Raw genomic sequence first — 22,175 nt, forward strand, 5'->3', positions numbered from 1 at the left:
TAGATGATGCTGTGTCGTAAACTCTGTGGTATCTCTTTTTATTAATACCACGAGATAAAAGATATACAAAATGGTTAACGTGTATAGAAAGCTTTATTAATAATACGGTATCAAAATAGGTGTAACAACTAATTGAAATGAGTTTTAGTAACACGTGGTGGATGCAATGCGTTGTGTGTCGTGTAGCGTGTATAATGCTATTAACTATTGTTCTCTTTTGTTTTATGAGTTGTTAGTCTGTTTTATCATTTGAGTATAGTTGTATGAGAGGTCTGTAGAGGCGTGACTGTAGACACGCGTCCGCTACAACTCTGTGTGGGAAACCAGGGCGGTGGAAAAAGGTTATCTTGTCCTGTGTCACTATACTTTTTGTGAAGATTTTCATTATTTTCATATCAGATGTCGGATACAAAAACAGAATCACCGAAGAAAGCTGTACCTGCAGCTGATTTGGTTAAAAAAGAAGAAAAAAGGAAATCTGGAAAGCCTAGAAATTATGATCTAGGAAATGGTGTATATAGATTTAGTCGGTCACGCATGTATCATAAGAAAGCCATTTACAAGTTTATTGATAAAAAAACACCTAAAATTGTGAGTGATATATAAACATAATACTTAATATTTATATATGTCATTTGTTAATACATCTTAAAGAATTTTATACAAATCATATTCGATAGGTGAAAACTAAAAGACCATTGACCATTGAAAAAGAAATAGGTGGTGACAAGAACGGAGAAAAGCGGATAGTTCCGTTGAAAAAGAGATCTTATTATCCTACGGCGGATCCTATTACTAAAAAACACGCTAAGAAATATTTCCGTGAGCATCGTAGATATTTAAGACCTTCTTTAGTTCCTGGAACTATTTGTATATTGTTAGCTGGATCACACAAAGGGAAACGTGTGGTATTCCTAAAACAGCTGAAGAGCGGTCTACTCTTAGTTACAGGTTGGTTTCTATATCATATTCTTATTAATTCTATTAATTACAATTTGCGCAGATGATCAGTCGTATGTATATTTTGATTTAATTATTTTCTTATTCAATAATTATTTAATTCCTTGCACGTTAGGTCCATTCCTCATTAACGGTTGCCCAATGCGTAGAATTAATCAGAACTATGTCATAGCGACTTCTACGCGTATTGATCTTACCGGATTCAAATTGCCGGAACATATAAATGATGAATATTTCAAAAGAAAACTTGACAAACGTGCAAAAAAAGAGGAAGGTGATATTTTCAGCAAAAAGACTGAGGAATACAAGCCCACTGAACAAAGGAAAAATGATCAGAAAGTTGTGGACAAATTTATTATAAACAAAATTAAACAAAATCGAGACAAAAAATTATTATTTACCTATTTATCAGCTATGTTTGGTTTGCGAAGCAGTCAATACCCGCATAGATTACAATTCTAATATGTATGAATAACTATATATGAACTCATAACATGTATGCGATTTTCTTGAAGAATAATAAAAATTATTACTTATCTACAAAACGAATATTACATATGGAAATTACTTTCTCTTCAGACACGATTTTACCAAGGAACATAATATTTTCTTAACAATGAAAAATAATGATCCTGTATAGAAATATTTTATCTTTTATATAAATTACTAAAAACAAACAAATATTTTACAATTGTGACAATTCATAAATCATTGTAAAAAAATTTTTAATTTTAGGAATTGTTTTTCCTTGTTTGTCATTTATTTTGCGATAATTAATTTTGAAAAAAAACGTTATGTCGATACAAAGTTACGATTTTTGTTATAACTGCTGATATCTTGGACGACAAACTGTGTTAGTTTGAAAAATCGAGTACAAAGTACGAGAACACGAACTTGGCCAATATCTCAGTCAAGGTGATCATTTCAAACAAATCCTATCTCTTTTATAATAGCAATATCAAATCATTTAGGACGATAAATCAAACAAGATCGAATCCTCCATCTCGAAACGTAATTAGAAATTATCCACGTATTTCAAATTTTTTTTTCCAATATCATAAAATACATTTAACTAGAACAAATGTTTATCTGGATTTATCAACACTAACTCTAATCGATATTTTAACAGAAATTATTTTCTTTTTTTCTAATTACTAAATAAAAAAATAATATAAATAATTATAATCATAAGTCAAATAAAGAAAAAAAGTTGGATATTCGATTTTAATTGAATATAGATAAAAAACCAGTGATATACGTTTAGAAGGAAAAAAATCAATATTCTTTAGTAAAAAAAAATTGATAACACAAAAGTAAATTATCTTTTAATAATACTTGACCGTACTAATCTTTAATATAACTTACTAGAACATAATAATTGTTAAAAATTAATTTGATGTATAAAATAAATAAGAGGACAAAAAAACAAACTTGTATATAAGTTAAATGTATTGCCGTATTACTGGGAAGAATAAGTACGTAACATTGCCTGTAATAAAATAATTACAACACAGAGATAAAGAGTAATAATATAAATTTATTATAATTAAGTTAAAAATAATATAAAATTATAGAATAAATTAAATAGTAATAGTATAAAAAATTGTATAAAAATAATGAAAGTCCAAATAAAATATATAAAATATATATATTTCCATTTTAGAGTGATAGAAAAGTGAAATCATTGTTTTGTATTTTGAATCGTTGTTCCAAATGACGATCAATACATATTAACATAACAGAGAAAAATGTAAATTTTATTTAAACGATTGTTATCTCGTTTGAAATAGTTTCTACTTCATGTATAACAACAATGTTTGCGATAACATTTAACTTCCGTCAGAGTCACACTAAGTACGGTATCGTTGTCATTTTTGAATTTCGACAGTATCGGTTCGTAAGTCTTACGAGAGAGTCCCAGTCGTTTCTACGCTTGATCATACATCTGGGGTAGGATTTCCTCTTTTCCCGTTTATTCTTTACATCATCGTCTTTTCGAAAGATTATAATCGTTACATGTGTACTTTCTCTCTTATAATTATCTCAGTAATTTATATTCGTCAGAAGACATTTCAATTACATATATATATATAAACAAACATGTTGTAAAAACACAAATTTAAATTATCAATTCTTCGATTTGATTTTTAATTTTTATTTTGTCGTCGTTTTATTCGAGTCATTTTATTTTCATATTAATTAATTATATAGTTTATTTATTTATTTATTACCCTTGTGTAATTATTTCTCTATAATCACATGCATTATTTTGAGTTTTTTTGCTTTTCATTTTTTGTTGTACTTTATTCATTGGATATATATACTTTTGCCTTTACTATTTGTTATTTTTTTTCTTTTTTATTACTATTTTTTTACTTTCTTTTTCTTTTTTAAGAAAAAAAAAAGATAATATGTCTGATGATAATTATTTCGAAAAGAAAAAAGATGAATTTTTAGGAGTGAAATCTATGAAAAAGTATGTTGAACTTATCGCCAAGAAGGAATTTTTTACAAACGTTAGTTTTTCCGTAACACCTGCCGTTAAAACTGGTGAAAATTTTATCGGAGATGTTTATCGTGTTACGATACAAGGTGAAAAAAATGGACGAAATAAGAGCATACATTTGATATCTAAATGTGCACCATTAGATTCGAGAAGAAAGTATACCAAAGTAAGACGAATGTTTCAACAAGAGATATATTTTTATGAAAAACTTTTGCCAACTTTTAACGATTTTCTACGTGATTACAATATGACACTCGAATATGTTCCTTATATCTATGCTTTCTCCGAGGAACATTTGAACGAAGTAAGATTTGTCACAAAATATTACATTTGTTTATTTATTTGTCCTATTTCGTATTAATATACTTATATATGTATGAATATATATATGTATATTATTACATTATTATCCGATAAATATAAAATATTACGTTGTAATATAAATCATTTAAATTTAAACAATTTGAAACGTTTGATTATTTTTTAATTTTATCAAATCGAATTTGTATTACTTTAAACACGTAATAATAAATCATTTTATTTTTATTTCTTTTTTTATTTTAAACGATAATTTATTTTAAAAAAAATGAATTTTTTTCTCTCTTCTAATTATAATTAGTACGGTCACACACTTTTTCTTCGATTATTATCCCGTTTCGGTAACTTTCACCTTCGTTCCACCTTTTTTTTTGTTTTCCCTTTTACTTACGTTATGTATATACTTAATATACATGTATAAAATATACGGTTTTTCCTCTACAAAACAATGAACAAAACCATCTGAGATTTATTAAATGCGTTTAATATAAAAACGTTAACAAACAAAATCGACGTTTATTTCTTTTCTGTTTTTCTTACAAGATTGGTTAAGGTTGAAAAAAAATTTCTTATGAAATACGATCTGCATCGGATCAAATGAAATGCGTATCATCGTTAGTGTTTTATTTTACTTGCAAGTTAGACAAAATTTAAATATTGTTTGAAATAAAAAAATAAAAAAAAGATTTTCCTGAGATCGTAAATAGAGAAAAAAAGAGGAAATTAAATCTTTTTGAGAAATACAAATTTTTATCCAATCAAACGATGTCTCGTGGACATTATTTACAGATTTTATCGAGTAGTTTTGGAAATAATTTTAGAAATCATTAAAAGATAAAGAAGATTATTTTCTCTCATAATCGATACACACAAATCGATGAAAATCATTTTAATCGTTTATTTTATTAGTAAATTAAATAAATTTTTAAATTTAACAAAAAGAACATGCTTGTCCAACATATCGCAACCCAGAATTACTATGAATGCAACCAAAACAAAACAAATATTATAAATTTGATGAGATTGCGATTAAAAGTAGCATTGATAATATTATTAATAATTTATATCGACGAATTATTGAATTTAATGTGTTCTTCAGTAATGAAATATTAACTTCTTCAGTTGCACGCTTAAGTTAACTTGAGCGGTGTTGTATTCTATGCTGCTATAAAAATTTTGATTAATTTTGTATTTTTTTCATTTTTTTGCCAAGACAATGTTCTAAATTATGTTTTTTTACATAAAAAAAAATTGATTTTTTTTGGTCGGTTTTTTTCAAAAAAATTGTACGTTAAGGGGTTAGGCAATTTAATTTCCTTTTTTTTTGCTTTTTTTACTTTTATAATAAAAAAAAAATTCATGAATTATTGAAATATAAATTATTATCTTAAATATAGATTATATCTAATTAATGTGTTTAATATATTAATTGTAATCATATGTTAATATTAAATACAGGTGGGACTCTCCTATAACACGGTAGATAGGTTCCTAGAAAATGCCGTGTTATGTGAAACCGTGTTGTATGAGACCCAGCGCCAATGCAAAAAGGGGGGTTACGTTCTGAAAACTTTTTAAAAACACATAAATATTTTTTTTTTTTAAATAAACAACTTAATTTTTATTAAAAATATAAATGTATGAACAATACAAAAGAAAAAATATTACTTTAATTTAACGCAACTTTAGTTTAATAAATTTCTTCGTCATCACTGCTCAGTTTAATCAATCGAGAACGTTTTTTCGGTGGAATGATATCTCCTTCACTTTCAGAACTTTTTTCTTCATTTAAAGTTCTTGCATTTTCTTTCCTCTTTAAAAAATCTGTAATTTTACGTTGCTGGCTGGTTCTTACCAGATCATTGTAAATTTCTCGGTATGGAGCTAGACAGTTTTGCAGCTCTCTTTTGAATTTTCGGCTTCTTTCTGCTGAAGGGTCTGCATTCAAGAAAAATGACACGAGATTTTCAGCTAAGCTTAGGCCTTCTTGTAATTTTTTTAATGTTAAATTATTAACTGCACAATCTTCATCAGTGCTAGGTTTCTCAGGATCGATTTGATTTACAGCTTCGGATGCCATTTCCATTAAATCCGCTTCGTCAACTTCTTCTTCATGATAAGCCGACGCAGATTCTCTTTTAATTTTTATGCTATGAATTGCAAAACGCTTTTTGAATTTTTCGAACCAACCTTTACTTGCCACAAAATCTGGGTTGACAGAGGATTCTCCATGTTCTTTAAGATGTTTGTAAATCTTGAGTGCTTTTTGTCTAATGATATTACCATCCAATGGAATTCTTTTTTGACAGCAATCATCAATCCAAATGCTGAGTGCCTTTTCCATCTTCTCAATTATTGGCGCCCGGGGGCGAGTTGCACGTTTTGCGGATATCGAAGATCCTGCAGCAACTGCACTTCTTATGTCTTTTTCATTTTTTTTAATAGTCCGGACTGTTGTTTCCTTCAAATTCAGGCTTTTTGCAATGTGAGATGCTTTTTCTTCTTTCAAAAGACGATCCAAGATTTGTATCTTGACTTCTAAAGAAAGAAATTTTCTTCTTAAACGTTCTTTTTTTATCTTTATCGGACATGGCTTGGGACTGAAACTTAATGTGTTAAAGAGGAAAACGTTATTCTGTAACACACCGTGGCTCGACGCAGACTGCCGACTATATAGTATATTTTCCAGTACATTATCGAACAATAAAACTCGATTCAAAGATTAAAAGGAATATTCTAGAAGACCATAGAATCTAAAACACACTCAAAAAATTATCAAGAAACTTCGGTTCAACAAAGCCTTGATGCATTGTTAGGCCCCTCGAGTGGTGTACGATACCTATGTAAACATGCGATAACACAGAGAGAAAGGACATTACTCATAAAGAAAATTCCTTTATGCTTATCCTCCACTGTAACCCTTACCAAAAACATAAGTTCTTCCATCGGGAGACCCCGGTGGGTGGACCCGTCTGTTATTGGTCAATCAATTTGGGGAAGGAATTTCGAAAACCGATTTTTTGGTATAAAAACTCTCGAAATGTCGTTTCCCAAATACGTTATCGTTAAGCAACTACAATCGATACACATTCACATCCCCTTAATACCTTTCTGCGAAAGATAAATACTATAGTACCGATTAAGGCACCGGTACGAAACAAACAGCGTGAGACACTTATGTTTTCAGGCCATTGAGATGAAAAGAAATATTTTCCGCAACACTGTATCTTTAAAACGACAAGCCTCGCCGCGGCTGTAAAAGTACAGTGTTGTACAAAGATTTTTTAAAAGAAAACAGTTTTATAGGATGCCGTGTTGTAAGAGGGTTCCCGCAATTTATGAATCGTGTTATAACGAAACCGTGTTGTTGGAGGTTTACCTGTATATTTTCTTAAAGAAAAAGAGAAGAGAAAAGAGAGAGAATATTAAAATTTAATAAATAAATAAATCTACTTAGTTTTATTTTAATGAAATTTTCACCCACAGATTTTAGTGCTAGAAGATCTGAAATATCAAAATTATCACATGAGAGAAATAAAATATCTCGATTATTCTCACGCACGATTGACTCTTCGTTGTATTGCAAGATTTCACGCGTACAGTTTTGCAATTAGGGCTAAAAAACCGGAAACATTCGAGATATTTAAATCTATAAAAGAGCCCGTATTTTATTTTGGAAATCCTATGACGATAAATACAGAGGACGATGATTACTCGATCGCATTAATCGATTTAATTGAAAAGGTAAAAATCCGTGTTGGTAATTTTATTTTTCTAGAAATATTTGTTAAATGTGCAAAACGAAATAAAGAAGAAAATGAACGAAAAATAAATTAATAATAATAATAATAATAATAATAATAATAATAATAATAATAATAATAATAATAATAATAATAATAATAATATAATAATAAAGAAAAAGAAAAACATCGAATGATTCATATGTGTTCTTTTTTTGTTTCTTTTTAATTTTAGGTTCTCGAAGATGAGGACGAACGTTATCAGAAAAAATACAGAAATTTTGTTAAACATATGTCGCAAATAGCGTTGGAGGTAGTCAAGGGATCCCATGCCGAACCTTATGCTGTTGTAAATCATGGGGATGCTTGGACAAACAATATATTGTTTAAATACAAGGTAGAAATTTACGGTTAAATCATTAAAGTGTACAATTTTTATTTCTATATATATATAGTACGGACAGAAACATATAGAAATAAGAAAAACTTTTAAAAATCATTTTTACTGACTTGTTTTACGAAATATGTGGAGGGGTGGTAGGAAAAAAAACAAAAAAATAAAAAAAATTTCAGTGAAGTTGAATTTTCAGTGAATTCAGAATCGCCCAATTGAATTCAAAAAAAAAAAAAATTAATTTTTTATCTTTTTCATTTTTATTTATTTATATTATGATAGATTGAACAAAATAAAAACTAAATTGTAAGTACATATACGAACAGAAGTGTAATCGTTATTGTATAATTTGCTTTGAAATTTTTACGTTGTTATAAATTTCGATTCAAAAATACGATTAGTTCTTCATCTTTTCTTATATTTTTTTTTTTTATATTTGTAATTTCGTGTTTTTTATTTTTATTCTTATACCGATTTAAAAAACGAGTATGATATAATATAATAGCTATTATTATTATTTGTTTCTTTATTTTTTTTCTTTTTGCTTTTTTTATTTATTTCTTATCATTTATCTTTTTTTTAACGTATATTTCAGAAAAACGATAAAAACGGCGAGCCAGAGGATCTTCGGTTCCTCGACTTTCAAGTTTGTCGTTACGCATCGCCTGCATTGGATATATCATATATCTTATTTTGTTTCACATTACACGAAATGAGAATCGAACATTACGATAATCTTTTAAGAGATTATTACGATTCATTTTCGAATTGTCTTCGTAGTTTGGATTGCAATCCCAATGTTTTATTTCCATACGAAGTTTTATTAAAACATATCAAAATTTTTGGCAAATATGCCGCTTGCATGGCGATATACGTTTTGCATTTTTACGCAGATCCGAATAATAGAACATTGACGGGTGACGTTGATACCTACCACAAAATATTAAAGACCAACAACTTTTACAAAAACGTTTTGAAAGATACTTTTAAAGAATTCATAGATAGGAATATTATTTAATATTTCTCTCGTACTTTTAATTTCTTTTCTTTTTTTTTGCTGTTCTTTTTATTTTTCTGTTTTTATTTTTTTACGCGTGCGTGCATCGTCGATAAAATAATGAAAAAACAAAAAAATATCCACGTCTCGTGTTTTCGCATGTGTTATAAATTTTTTCTATTTTTTTTTTATTTTTCTTTAATTTCATCATGTTGAAATCGTTATATTTATTCTTTTTATTTGTTTTTATTATACGTACCACGCACGTTCGTCGAACGGTTTGAAGTTTTACGTCAGAACGCTTATAAATGTGCATTTTTTGAAAAAATTATAATTTAACCCTTTGCGCTCGATGCCCTTTTCGCTCGGGTAAACCAGCAACTCGAGAACAATCAGCCGCTCGAGAGTAATCAAACGTTCGAAAGTAGTAAGTGGAAAGCAGTCAGCTGCTCCCCCGCTTATTTCATGAGTTCTTTACAGTTAACTTAAAATAATTTTAAACACAATATTCATATTTCTATTAAACAAATCCAGCGATAAGCCTATGAAATAAAATATAGAATACGACGATAGGCAGTAGGTAGAAGGTATCGTTTACTTAAAGTATAAAAAATTCTAAAGGGCCATAAAATCCCAAACCATCTCAATGATCATAAGAACATATTGGTGCGAAGAAAACCTTTGTGCAGTGTCAGGTCCTTCGAGTGTTAGACAATACTTATGTAAATATGAGATAACATAGAGAAAAAGAATATTTCTCATAAAGAAAATTCATTAAGCTTAACCCCATTACAACCCTTCCCAAAAACATAAGCTTCTCCATTGTGTACATTGTGTCGAATGATACAATATATTTGTACCTTAAAAGATGACCTACAAAATCTAAATAAACACCGTTATTGCTCAATCTACCGCATCGATTCAAGTAGTACCTGAGAGGCACCGCTCGAGTGTAAAGGGTTAATATTTATTTTTGTATACACGTCTTTTTTTTTTTAATTAAATCAGACAAAAGTATTTTATAATATCTTATAATATTGATATGTTATGAAGTTAAAATTATGAAAAATAAAACAATAATAATAGTAATAATAATAATACGGAATTATCGGTACTTTTTCAAAAATGAAACTAACAAAAGTATTGAAGAAAAATAAAAAATACTGTACGTGCAATAACCGTTCGCGAACGTGTTTTAAATTTTATTATTTTAGATTATTTAATTTTAAATTTCAGAATTATTTTGTTCAGTTTTTTATTGAAAAAGATAATCTTTAAATAATATAACGTCCTAATAGTACAAATTAAATTATAATTATATAATCTAAATATATGTATACAGTATTATATAAAATAAATTTTTACATTTAATAAATTATTTTATAAACCGAAATCATCATCTTGAACTTTTTTATGTATATATACACACATATAACTGTTAAATAATATAATCAATTACAATACGGTATATTGATGACTAAAAATTCAAGGATTAATATTAATGAAGATATAAACAATTGGTTCTTTTATATATTTTATTTAACGACGCAATATCTTATCTGAATTTAATAATAATGTTTACTGTCTATAATATTTTTTATTATTAGATGTAGAAATTAATTTGGTGTCTTGATATTAAATTTAAAAATATTTTAATCGATATTTTGTATTATTCAAGGTATTCAACAGTACTTTGAAAGAATATTAAAATAACCGAAAATAATTAATATTTATCTTCTATATACTATATAATAGTATTATAGTATTATAGTATTATATAATATATAATATAATAGTATTATAGTATTATAGTATTATATAATACTATTAATAGTATATAGAAGATAAATATTAATTATTTTCGGTAATTTTAATATTCTTTCAAAGTACTGTTGAATACCTTAAATAATACAAAATAGCGATTAAAATATATAGTATAATACTATTTCGAAAAATAATAGACGTATGATACTAAAATACTTAATCTCTTAAAATGGCACCAAATTCATTGCTACACCTAATATTTTATATATCACGCCATTGTAGATATACAAAATAACAATGATTTTTTTTCTATATTAAATTAAAAAAAGACTTCTCTCGTCTGAGGCTTTTATAGAAATACAGTCCATTCCATCTTTACTTTTATTAATTAATAATAGGGTCTTCTAGGATTGTTCTAAATAATAAAAAGACATTTAATATAATGTATTTCTTGTTTAACCCAACATCATATTGCAAATATATAATACTTACTAAAGGATTAGGCCTAAATCTATAAGCAAGCATCATTCTTTTTCTATATGCATCAAATTCGTCGTCATCTCTTGAAACACCATCAGGTCTTTCAGATCCTAAACCAGCGCTGTCAAGTCTATTAGTAGCTCTAAAAGAAATGTTATTTTATTAATAATTAAAATGTTTTTTTTAATACATCGTTGCAATACGATAAAATAAAAAACATACTTGTTAACGGGCTCAATTCGACCACTACCTTCACTACCTAAACCTTGACCTTCACTCCAGCCAAGTTTTTGAAGCATTTGAAATCCTACAAACATCATGGTTAATAATAATAAATGTATTTATAGCTAGTAAAGAAATAATAATAAGAACATACCAATATTATCCTCTTTTAACTTGTATTCTTTGTAATCGCTAAGATCTGGTTCTTTGCCTTGCTTAACGGCATTGTATTGTTCCATAAACTTTTTTAACTCGTCTGGAGGTAAAAAGTCACCGATATGATGTTTTCCTTCAGCTTGCGCAGTTAATTCTTCGGCCCACATTTGTGTAGCTTCCATCTCAGCGGATCTTAATTTATGTTCCCAAGTACCACCTTCAGTTTCTTCATCGCTATCATACTCATACTTGTGTTTACCCTGAGCTTCTAAGCGTTTCACTTCTTCTCTCTTTCTTAATAAATTTTGGTATAAAAGATTAATCTGTAAGAATAAATAATTATAATCATATTATAATTACATATTTGTTGTTAAAGATGTATTATCATTTGTTTTCGTTATAGTAACGACCTTGAAATGGTCCTCAGCTTTCTTCCACTGTTCTTCACTAAGATCCAATGTACCAAAGGTTTGTCTTGCATATTGCATCAATGCAGGATCATTTCTGGATATCTTGGTAAGCATTGGGTTCTTTGGTTTATTGTGCTGTATTTTCGGCGGTATAATGACAGCTGGTTGACCAATTTGACCTGGTATAGCTACTCCAGGTTGCGCAATACTCGGTCGAGTTCTTTGAGTTGTTATTGCATTTATATCTGCAATAGGAATCTTATTATCTGGTTCACTCCAACGACTTCTCCTTTTCCTTTTACGTTCCTCTCTAGTTTCCTCTTTAGGTCGTTCTATTTAATGGAATATGTTATTATATCAAAGAGAAGAGAAAAAAGTGTTATATAGAAATGATAATAATAACGTACCATTTTGAGAACTATGTTTCTGATTTTTATCTGTTTCATCATTGTCGCTAAGAGCTTCTTCTGGACAATAAGGCTCCCCACCACTACTCTTAGCGTCTTTATCTGTTTTTCCAGCACGAAACTTAGCCACCAATCCCCTGTACTGCAGATATGCTGCACTTTGCTTTTGATGCAGAAACCTTGATTAAAACAATACTTAAAACGCTGCCAAGTAAGATATATTCCTAGACAAAGTGCTTCCAGAATGAAAATATTTTAATGAAATTCTAAGCAATTCTCAAAACGAGCGGACAAATTTCTAATCGACTATAATCAAAAACGATTTTTATCTATGCCTGTTGCATGTTTATAGGTTAAATAAGTATGGAAGTCAGATTAGCGTCAAAAAGAATGTGTTTGTTGCATTATTTACACTATATGGTTAGAGACAGTTTATATGCATTATACTATAGGTACTAACAGCATGAAAATGCTTATAAAGAGATTATTATATTTAATGGTATTTTTGAAAAGAAAAAAATGGAGTCTAAAGCACTGTTAGCATTCTTGTAGAATCAATCTTGATATAAACAATATAAACGATATTACAAATCTGCTATCAAATAAATATGCTGTAAGTTACAAAGATATTAAATTCTGAGCACTACGAAATTAATCATCTAAATTACAATATAAGTGGATAAAACACGGGAAATTGGTGGATAACATTATCATAAAATTTCTGCAAATCAATATAACGACTAAATTCTCTAATATTGTTATAAACTATATTGGAAATTGGAATCTAAAAGAAAATGGTATTTTATTAACGAAGATCAAGAAGTTTAGTATCTTTTTAAATTCTTTACCCGTTAACAAGTTAATTATTAATTTTTCATCATTTTTAAATATTGATGTAATGAAAATATAAAAAAATACATTATTTAAAAAATGCTCCTTATAAAACATGCTAAACTAATGCAAGACTGTGACTCCGTTTTGCTTGCAACAACACACATTTCAAAGGAACTGCGGGTTGTATATATATTAAGTTGAAAAAAATATTAAAAAAAATTAAAAATATATATTAAGCAATATATGTAATTAACTAATAATATTTTCAAGACTGTTAAATAATGTATATACGCGTTACATATACACAGAAGGAGTAGGAAAACGGATATAAAAAATAAAGGCTAGTGAGGACAGTAGTTACCATAATTTAGGATCTTGGGCATTCTTCTCTCGTACTTCTTGCTCTATTTCGTCTCCGCAATCAGCGACTATGCGTGCCAGTTGCTCGGCTTCTATGGGACAAACTTAGAAGCTCTTGTCAGACATGTATTATAATATTCTAATACTCTTCATGCATATTTCTTACTATATATGATGATGAAGAAGATTTCCTTTATGATAATCTAAATTCATGTCGTATAAAAAGTATCTTTACTGATAATATTTAACGATCTTAATAACTTGTAAAATATCATTTACAATAATTTCTACGATGCTTGTAGTCGGTGACGCAAATAAAAAAAAAGGATATTATAAATATATCATACCTAGTTGTTCGTTGTTGCTCTGTAGATTAGCTGGCGGTCTCACAGGTGGTGGAATTTGAACATTAGGTGGTCCCACTGTGATTGGTACTTGATTAGGTATCGGATAGGAAGTTGGAATCAAGTGAGGTGGTGGTGGTGGTGGTGCATTCTGTATTATCGTAGGTGGTGGAACATTTGGAGGTGGAATATTCAAGTTTGGAGGTGGTACGGAGTTAATAGTAGATGGAACTGTATGAACTGGAGGAGGCGCAGACATTATCATTGAAGATATCACATTAGGAGGAGGTACATTTGGTACGCTAGGTACTGTTACAACAATTGTTTGAGAGGAAGTAATAGGCATCATATTTGGAGGCATCTGGGACATCGGAGGTAACATGTTAGGTGGAGGTATGTTTGGCGGAGGAATATTTGGAGGTTGTAAATTAGTAGGTGGTGGTATATTGCATTGCTGCGGAGGAGGAATAATATGTTGTTGTGAAGTAGACGACGGTGGCAAGTTTTGTATGCTGGTCATAGGCATATTTTGTGGAACTTGCATATTCGGTGGGGGTACGTTGGTGTTAGGCGGAATATTTTGTATAGGAGGTGGCGGAGGCCTTATAATATGAGGTGGTGGAATCTGCATTCTAGGATTATTAGAATGGTTATCCACGTTAGAATAATTATTGTTAACACTTTTTGGCGGAGGCATTCTAGGGATGTTAGGAGGTGGAATATTCGTTGCCATAGCCCTCATGTTAGGTGGAGGAATGTTTGTCATTTGCATCACAGGCTGAGACATCAGAGGAGGTATAGATGAACTTTGAGCATTACTTTGAGGAGGATATTGTTGTTGACTAAAATGTGGTCGTGGTCCATTCGGAGGAGGTTGATTATACATTGATCGTGGATCAGGACTCAAAGAAGATCTATGCCTGGTAGGAGATGGACTAGACGACGAACTGTGTCTTCTGTCAGAACTTCTTCCCCATCTGGAGTCGTTTCTTCTTCTATCTCTTTTACTTTCCCAATCTCTGTTTTTTTCGTTACTCCATTTTCTATCTCGTTCTTTCTCTCTATTATCATAATTTCTTTCTTCTACCTTTTCTTCCTTCTTATCTTCACTTTTCGACTGGCTAGACTCTGCTTGTTGTTGTTTTCCAGTTCCTTTATTGTTAGCAATTTTTTTAAATTGATCAAGAAAGCTACCATCATTGGCAAACAAATTAACTGTCACGGACGTAGACGACTTCTCGTCCTCCTTCCTATAAATAAACAGATGCAATGCTTCATATCTATTTATAATGCAATGGCAGTATCAAATGTACTTCTTTCTATAAACTAAATTTATTAACTTTGACTTTAAAAATCAATACACGCAGTTAACAATGATATATCCAAGTTATTATTTTGTGTTAAAATGTACATTTAATAATACTATAAGTTTCCTTCAATTAAATGATATACACGTATACACACATATAATATATATATATATAAATGTAATACGTAATGTGTAATAATATATATAAATGAAAAGGTAAAATTAAAAGGTAACAATTGTAAAAAAATTAAAATAAAATCAAACTTAGGATTAAATACAGACAATAACAGAGTTCAAATGACAATGTAATTCTTGATTGAACTCATTTAGTGAATAACGTTTATAAAAAAAGGAGTAGAATACGAAAAATATAATAGACACGAATCAAATAAATATACTCGGAGTATAATAAATGTTAATCGCATAAATAAAGAACATTTATCTCGTTAAGATATAAGGAATAAGGGATTGTCAAATACTCACTTGGATGTAGTAGCTTTGTTAACTGTCGAAGTTAGGCCAAGCGAATTAGATTTTTTAACATTTTCGACGGCTTCCTTTGCTTTTTGTTCTTGCAACTTAGCTTGGATTTCTAATTTCTTTTGTTGTATGATCTGTTCTTGTTTCGACATTTGCGCGAAACGTTCATTTCTTGAAGTTTTGGATACAAACGGATCGGAACCCTTAACACCGCGATACGCCATCTTTGTCGTTTAGAGAATATCTTTCAGTGTATGCTGTGTGCTACTATATACATAAACGAATATAATACTTTTATATAAACACACATAGAGAATATGACGCATGTGTGCACTTTTCTTTTTTACGCATTTCACAGGGACGTGCATTTGGTTTGATTGGTTTACCGCCCAGTTCTCGACCAATCGTATGCTTTTATCAAAATGTAAGAAATACCCTACGTTTAATTTAATCTCAACAGATAGCGCTGCTGTACTTAAATAAAACTAGAGTCTTGTTTAAACGATAAATGCTAACAACAAATATTCTATTTTATCTATTTAAATAAATTATTAAATAATATTATTATTATACAATTTTTAACGAACATTGTTGCAATGAATTCTTTCGTAGGTTATTTACCCAGTGAAACGCATTCAGATGATAATTTTAAAACTAATTAAAGAATTTATTTCAAACGAGAATTTTTCTACGACTCTGACACGATTTCTTTTTTTTCTTTTTCATGAAAGGTCATACTCCCGTTGCCAGTGAGAATAGATGCCATAGAAACGTAAATAAAGCCTCTTAAGTTAACTCCTTATTGCTTTAGTTATCAAAAGCGTAGGCAGTTAAATGCGTTTCAAATTATTATGTATCTGCTATAATTAATAGATAGCTTGTGTTATCGAACTTGTGAGACGATATAGAATATATGTGTGCATAAATATATACAGTATATCTGTTGTTGTATGTGTTGTGTATAGTTACGTACTTTACAGATATGGATTTACAAGCGCAAAATGAAATAGCGATACAAAGAATGGTTCAATTGTTTACGGAGTTTACGAACAAAATAGAAGTTATGGTAATATTTATTTTTTTATTTTTTTTTTTATTATTCTATTATCAAATTTCGTACATAAATATTTTATTCTATGTATTATTCGTAAAACAGGGTTATTTTACGTTGAAAAAATTAATCGACGAATTAAATATGTTTAAAATATTGATCGAAAAAGAAATGAGAACTACGCCTATGATTGAACGCATGAACAAAATTAAAATACGCTCCTACGAAAATGATTTAAAGATAGCAGAGGAGGATGTCGAATGTAAAAAATAAAAACAAATAAATATAAATATTAGTTTCAAATTTATACAATACTTCAAATTATCGTTCGTGCAAGGATTATATCCTTGAAGTAGAAATTAGATAAACGATGATAAGATTATTTGATGAGAATACATATTATCTTTGCACTTACGATTATTAACTTATTTTCATTATTTCTAAATAATACTTCGTTTTTTTTTGTTTCTTAGTGTTACGCCGTTCGTTGGAAGAGGAAACATTGAATTTAAAAAAGTTTAAAGAAGAAACGATTATCGATATCGCGAAAGAAGAATCGATTATTCGATCTATTAAAGAAATGACGAAAAAGAAAGTGGTTGAAGAGATGTACCGATTTTTTACTCTTATTTAATTTTTTATTTGTTATTTTATTGATTATTTTAAATATATTACATGATATATAATATTTATTAATATATTGTCATGAAATATATTGATATTTTATTATAATTTTTTATTTAATGTATAATATTTATATTTTAACACGAACAAACTATATTCGTTTTACAGAAAAAAATCTGAATTTGAAAGGATGGCTGCTCGTAAAGAGTATCAAAACAAAATAGAATTACTTCAAGCAGAAATTTGTTCTTTCGATGAAAAAATCCAATTGATGAATGCTGAAAATGAGACACGAGAGAAGGAATTAATAGCAATACGGTGCATATTCATTTACATATTCATTTCCATTTTTCTTATTTATTAAATCACTTGATTAACAATACATTAAAATGTCATATTATTATATAGTTCGCAGATACAGGACAAATCTATCGAACTATTAGCACAATACGATCGAGTGATTGGCACTAAACATCAATTATTAGAAAAGCTAAAAATTAAAAATAATATTCTTCAAGAAGAACAAAATAAACTTCATGTACGTAAATAACAACCAACATTATTATTATTATTATTATTATTATTATTATTTATATTCATATACAATTATTTTTAATTATTTTCATAATTCTCAAATATTATTTGTATTCTCTTATAGAAACGTTTTATAAGTCAAAACGAATTGTACCAAAATTTGAAGGAAGAACAAGAAAAATCAATAGCGACAGCATTTTTAGAAAGAGTGACCAAATTTAAACAGGATCATGCAGCTAAGATCATTCAAAGAGTATGGAGATCGTATCGCGAACGACAGCTATTGAAAAGGAAGAAGAAAACAAAAAGGAAATAGATGACTTTTTTATTTTTTCTCTCATCGTTTATTATCCGTCGTCCGTTTGGATCATTAAAGATTATGTAAGCGATTTAAAAAAAACCTTTTACGCGTATATTTTGATACACAAAGAAAGATACTTGTGTTTGCTGGTAATTGTGGTGGTAGATCAAGTCAAAAAAAAGAAAAAATAGAATAAAAATGAATCATTTGATTTATTTTATATTACAAGTAGTTGTATTTTTTGACTTCGTCGTTTTACAATTACCGGTTATATATGTGATGTATGCATGTTCGAGAGATAGAGAGGGAAACACATGCACACGTATGCATATATTTACTGTATAAATAAGTGATTAGGTAGCGTGGGAGAAGGATAAGATGCGCCGGCGCGTCGTGAAGGCGCATGCTCCTTAGCCGACAAAACAAGGTTCGGGGCTTGGGGTTAATATTCGTTCGAATAGGCCAGGCTAACGTAGAAGAAAGGCCGCAGGTGGTCGATCGTTACCGGAGTGTACCGTAGCCCGGGGACCGTAACGTCCTTTGAACTTTGGTAGGATTTTATAGAAAGAGATAATCGATCAGCACACATTATTAGTCTTATTAAACACAAGACAAAAATAGTAGAGGACAACAAAAAATATATGTAGAATTTAGTTTTATATTTGGTTTAATTGATGTTAATCGATTTAGAACAATGTAAACTTCTTTTACGTTGCGCCAATGACACGTTAGCTATAGAAGGAGGGTTGTTCAACAAGGCAAACTATGGGGTGAGGGTTCCTTCGATGGATTTTTTGGGAGTGGTAGTGTGACAGTGTTCTACTTGTTGTTAGTGGTAAATGGTTAGTGGTTCTCTATGCTTTCATCGTAAACGCGTATCGTTCAAGTTAGAGAAGACAGATCTGTTGTAGAGCACACGTTTTCGTCATAAGCATACAATCAGCATAGAACAGTCACAATCAAACATCATGCCTCGCGCACGGTTACATGCTTCTCGAAGAAGAAACCGCGTGCCCACCTGTGGAACATTTGTTTCCTCGCGTGCAACCAGAAATTGGTACGAGTTCTTACATCAGTGAATTTCATTTTCTCTTTTTGGAATAAACAACAAACAGATACAGGCTCTATCGTTGTAATTCTGTTCTTCTAAAGATTTATTCTTAACGACGTTGTGTACGTCGAAAATCAATGATATTTTCTCACTATTCTACCGTATGCAATAACGTTTATTATTCTATATTCATATTTTTATTTATTTTAATAATTTGAACGATAGAAATAGAATAGAATTTCTTTCCATTATAAATATATAAAGAAATGTTTTCATAGATGCATATATAAGCAATCTTTGCATCCTTGATACACCTACGTTTCCAATTACTTTTTATTAGATCGTATATCAATCTTTAAAAAAATTTTTATTGTACCAACCACGTAGGAAAAGAATACTACAGAGTTTTCGCTTTTTACTCGCGAATAAAATATCCGATATACATTAGAGATTCTTTTTTAACATGCATTTATTTAATAAAAAAGGAAGTTGTGCGGGAATTCGATGAAATATTCAAATTATTCTCTTGACCCTCTTTATTCTTTTTTTTTTTATTTTTTCTTTTGCACTCGTGCATTTAATTTGACTTCTCTTTAGTAAATTCTTCTCACACTGGCATCTTGCCCACGAGAATATACGACATTATTAAATACGTGCAAACGTACATATGTATATATACATATATACATATAAGCGTGTAAAGCCTTTTGTGTAAATAACGACCTTGCACACAATCGCGTAGAAAGACTTTTAAATAACACTACGAAGTGTAACGTGATATTAATTGAGAATTCGCGTGCAAATAATATATTTTTTTGCCCATAATTATGAAAGTGGTCTAAGTCAAAATTAATAAAAAATGAGTTTATCAGTTATTACGCACTACATTATTATAAACTAAATAAATTCAATGTAATTTTCACGATATTATTAAAAATGAATCGTTAGATAATGTTTGTTATTTCAATATTGTGTAGAATTCATAGTGTTCGAATATAAATTTTTAAATATCTCGAAACAAGAGATATATGACCTTAGACCACTTTCATAATTATGGGCACATATATAATATAAACGTACGAAATGATTTTACAAAATAAACAAAAAAATCTGTCGTTAAAACATTTTTACCGAAAATATATCTTTTTTAAGTAAATAATACTTAACGATTGTTTCATATTTTTTATTATCTTTCTTTCTTCATTTTTTTTGTTCCATTATTTCCAGTTACGAGGAAGATATTGTAGTAAAATAAAAATGAATACGAATTTGAACGATGAGGAATGAAGGAAATTCTCGTTTATTACTAAGGATAAACGATTTAAAAAGATATAAGATTTTTCAAAAAAAAAAAAAGAGTAAGTTATAGGACAAACACAGTAAAAAAAACAACTTTTAATTATTATGATGACCGAGAGTACAAATTTATCCTTTAAATCACCTACGATGGAGGAACACGAAATAAATATCATGACCGGAACATTGGAACAACGAAAAGAAGCTTTTAAAGGGGACGAGGAACTCATGAGGGAAACTACGAAATTTGTTACGGAGGTTATCCAGACAGCTGCCATGGAAGCTTCCAAAAGGAAGCAACAAAATGAGGTAAAGAAAATATATTTCAAATTAGAATCACTTGGTTTTATCATTTTTCAATTATATAAGAGTCTCTATCATTTCTTTTGGAAAAAGTCTTAAAAAAAAACTTTTATTTACGTTACCTCTGTTTACATCAGTTTACTTTATACTTTACAACATAATTTACATGGTTATTGACTTTTTAACGTCTTCCAAATTAGAATTTTACTCGAATAATCAATAAAATGTTTCAGGGAGGTGACTTTGGCGAAGGTAAGTACGAAACTGGTTCAAACGAAATTAACTTTGTATTTTTCTAATACAAGAAAAATGAAATAGATAAAGAGAGAACAATTATGTTTACGTTTGAGTATACATTAGGTTGTAACATAAATTCGCCTCATTTTTTTTCTATGTACTTTTTTTTGGTATTTATCTAAATTGAACAACGTTAGGATGTTTAGTATAAGAATATATTTATGATTAAATTTTTGAATTTATTTATCGGTAGATTTTATTGGTGTAAGAAATAGAAAAAAAGAGAGAGAGTAGGCAGTTAGTATTTTCCCCGAACTTTGTGACGCAACCCTTTTTTCGCTAGCAACCCCTTTCCCCATTTAACACTAAAACTACTGAACCAATCCGTGTGACTAATTTTTTGTTTTAAATAAAACCTATACACCGCGCAACTAATTATTTTGACTGGTAAGGGTTACGAATAAATATGCACAAAAATATTAATATTCTTATTTTTATTATTATAATTAAAATATAAAATAATACAAGGGACGATTGAAACAACAACACAAAAATAATATAATAAAAATTATATTCGACAAACATGTTGAATTTAAATTTCGATAAAAAATTTATTCTATATAAATTACCAATATCGTTATTCAATTATTTATAGAATATACGATTACGAGACTAGGTGGGAGGGACGGAAACCAATAAATGTGTTAATTAAATTAAATCTGTATTATATATAGTTCTAGCGTTAAATGTTGATTCACCATTAAATAAAAGTAAAATGTGTGCAGGCAGTAGTTTGAAAGGAGGAAATACCATCGCCGGCTGGAACAACCGTGCCCGTGGCTTCTGCAATAGAATTTTGAACGCATTATGTCCGTGCTTCAGCAACAATGGTAAATCCTAGACCGTGATTGGGTAAAGCGTTTATAGTAAACGCTAATTAATTAACTCGAAACTGCCAATTTAGAGAGAACCCCATTCTATTTGAACGTTAACCATAATAATGCATCTCCTTGCATCTTCTTTGCTCTTTCATCATCGTCATTACCAACACGTCATAATCGTATCATCGGCAATAACAGTAAATCATCGGCAAG

At 29.2% G+C, this 22,175-nt stretch overlaps 4 protein-coding genes across 8 annotated transcripts; 3 read left to right on the forward strand and 1 right to left on the reverse strand.

The window, feature by feature from the left end:
* The first annotated feature begins 255 nt into the window (after positions 1-255).
* On the forward strand, positions 256-1,509 carry LOC107066534 (large ribosomal subunit protein eL6). Its single transcript, XM_015321232.2, has 3 exons — positions 256-591; positions 681-951; positions 1,076-1,509. The coding sequence occupies exons 1-3, from the start codon at positions 400-402 to the stop codon at positions 1,420-1,422; spliced, it is 810 nt and encodes a 269-aa protein (XP_015176718.1). The 5' UTR covers positions 256-399; the 3' UTR covers positions 1,423-1,509.
* A 1,812-nt stretch (positions 1,510-3,321) lies between these two features.
* LOC107066531 (uncharacterized) lies at positions 3,322-10,296 on the forward strand. The gene is made up of 4 exons (XM_015321224.2): positions 3,322-3,770; positions 7,271-7,528; positions 7,763-7,924; positions 8,517-10,296. Exons 1-4 carry the CDS (start codon positions 3,372-3,374, stop codon positions 8,937-8,939), a joined length of 1,242 nt encoding a protein of 413 aa, XP_015176710.2. The 5' UTR covers positions 3,322-3,371; the 3' UTR covers positions 8,940-10,296.
* A 143-nt stretch (positions 10,297-10,439) lies between these two features.
* On the reverse strand, positions 10,440-15,935 carry LOC107066529 (RING-associated factor 2). 2 transcript variants are annotated; one of them, XM_015321221.2, is made up of 9 exons: positions 15,688-15,935; positions 13,899-15,145; positions 13,553-13,643; positions 12,358-12,536; positions 11,951-12,282; positions 11,539-11,863; positions 11,385-11,469; positions 11,175-11,304; positions 10,440-11,097 (listed from the first exon to the last, which is right to left on the reverse strand). In XM_015321221.2, the coding sequence occupies exons 1-9, from the start codon at positions 15,906-15,908 to the stop codon at positions 11,071-11,073; spliced, it is 2,637 nt and encodes an 878-aa protein (XP_015176707.1). In that variant the 5' UTR covers positions 15,909-15,935; the 3' UTR covers positions 10,440-11,070. The 2 variants fall into 2 exon arrangements, with proteins under 2 accessions (XP_015176707.1, XP_015176706.1); XM_015321220.2 differs by having other exon boundaries at positions 13,553-13,655.
* Positions 15,936-16,076: 141 nt separating this feature from the next.
* On the forward strand, positions 16,077-20,756 carry LOC107066532 (uncharacterized). 4 transcript variants are annotated; one of them, XM_089177570.1, is made up of 9 exons: positions 16,077-16,292; positions 16,416-16,456; positions 16,665-16,750; positions 16,841-16,997; positions 17,209-17,344; positions 17,528-17,677; positions 17,768-17,897; positions 18,018-18,744; positions 20,473-20,756. In XM_089177570.1, the coding sequence occupies exons 3-8, from the start codon at positions 16,667-16,669 to the stop codon at positions 18,207-18,209; spliced, it is 849 nt and encodes a 282-aa protein (XP_089033696.1). In that variant the 5' UTR covers positions 16,077-16,292; positions 16,416-16,456; positions 16,665-16,666; the 3' UTR covers positions 18,210-18,744; positions 20,473-20,756. The 4 variants fall into 4 exon arrangements, with proteins under 4 accessions (XP_089033696.1, XP_089033698.1, XP_089033695.1 ...); XM_089177572.1 differs by having other exon boundaries at positions 16,416-16,750; positions 18,018-19,036; XM_089177569.1 differs by having other exon boundaries at positions 16,416-16,750.
* Positions 20,757-22,175: the final 1,419 nt, after the last annotated feature.

Source organism: Polistes dominula, unplaced genomic scaffold, assembly GCF_049000335.1.
Source record: "Polistes dominula isolate Pdom_NZ unplaced genomic scaffold, Pdom_raw_medaka contig_24, whole genome shotgun sequence".
Classification (NCBI taxonomy): domain Eukaryota; kingdom Metazoa; phylum Arthropoda; class Insecta; order Hymenoptera; family Vespidae; genus Polistes; species Polistes dominula.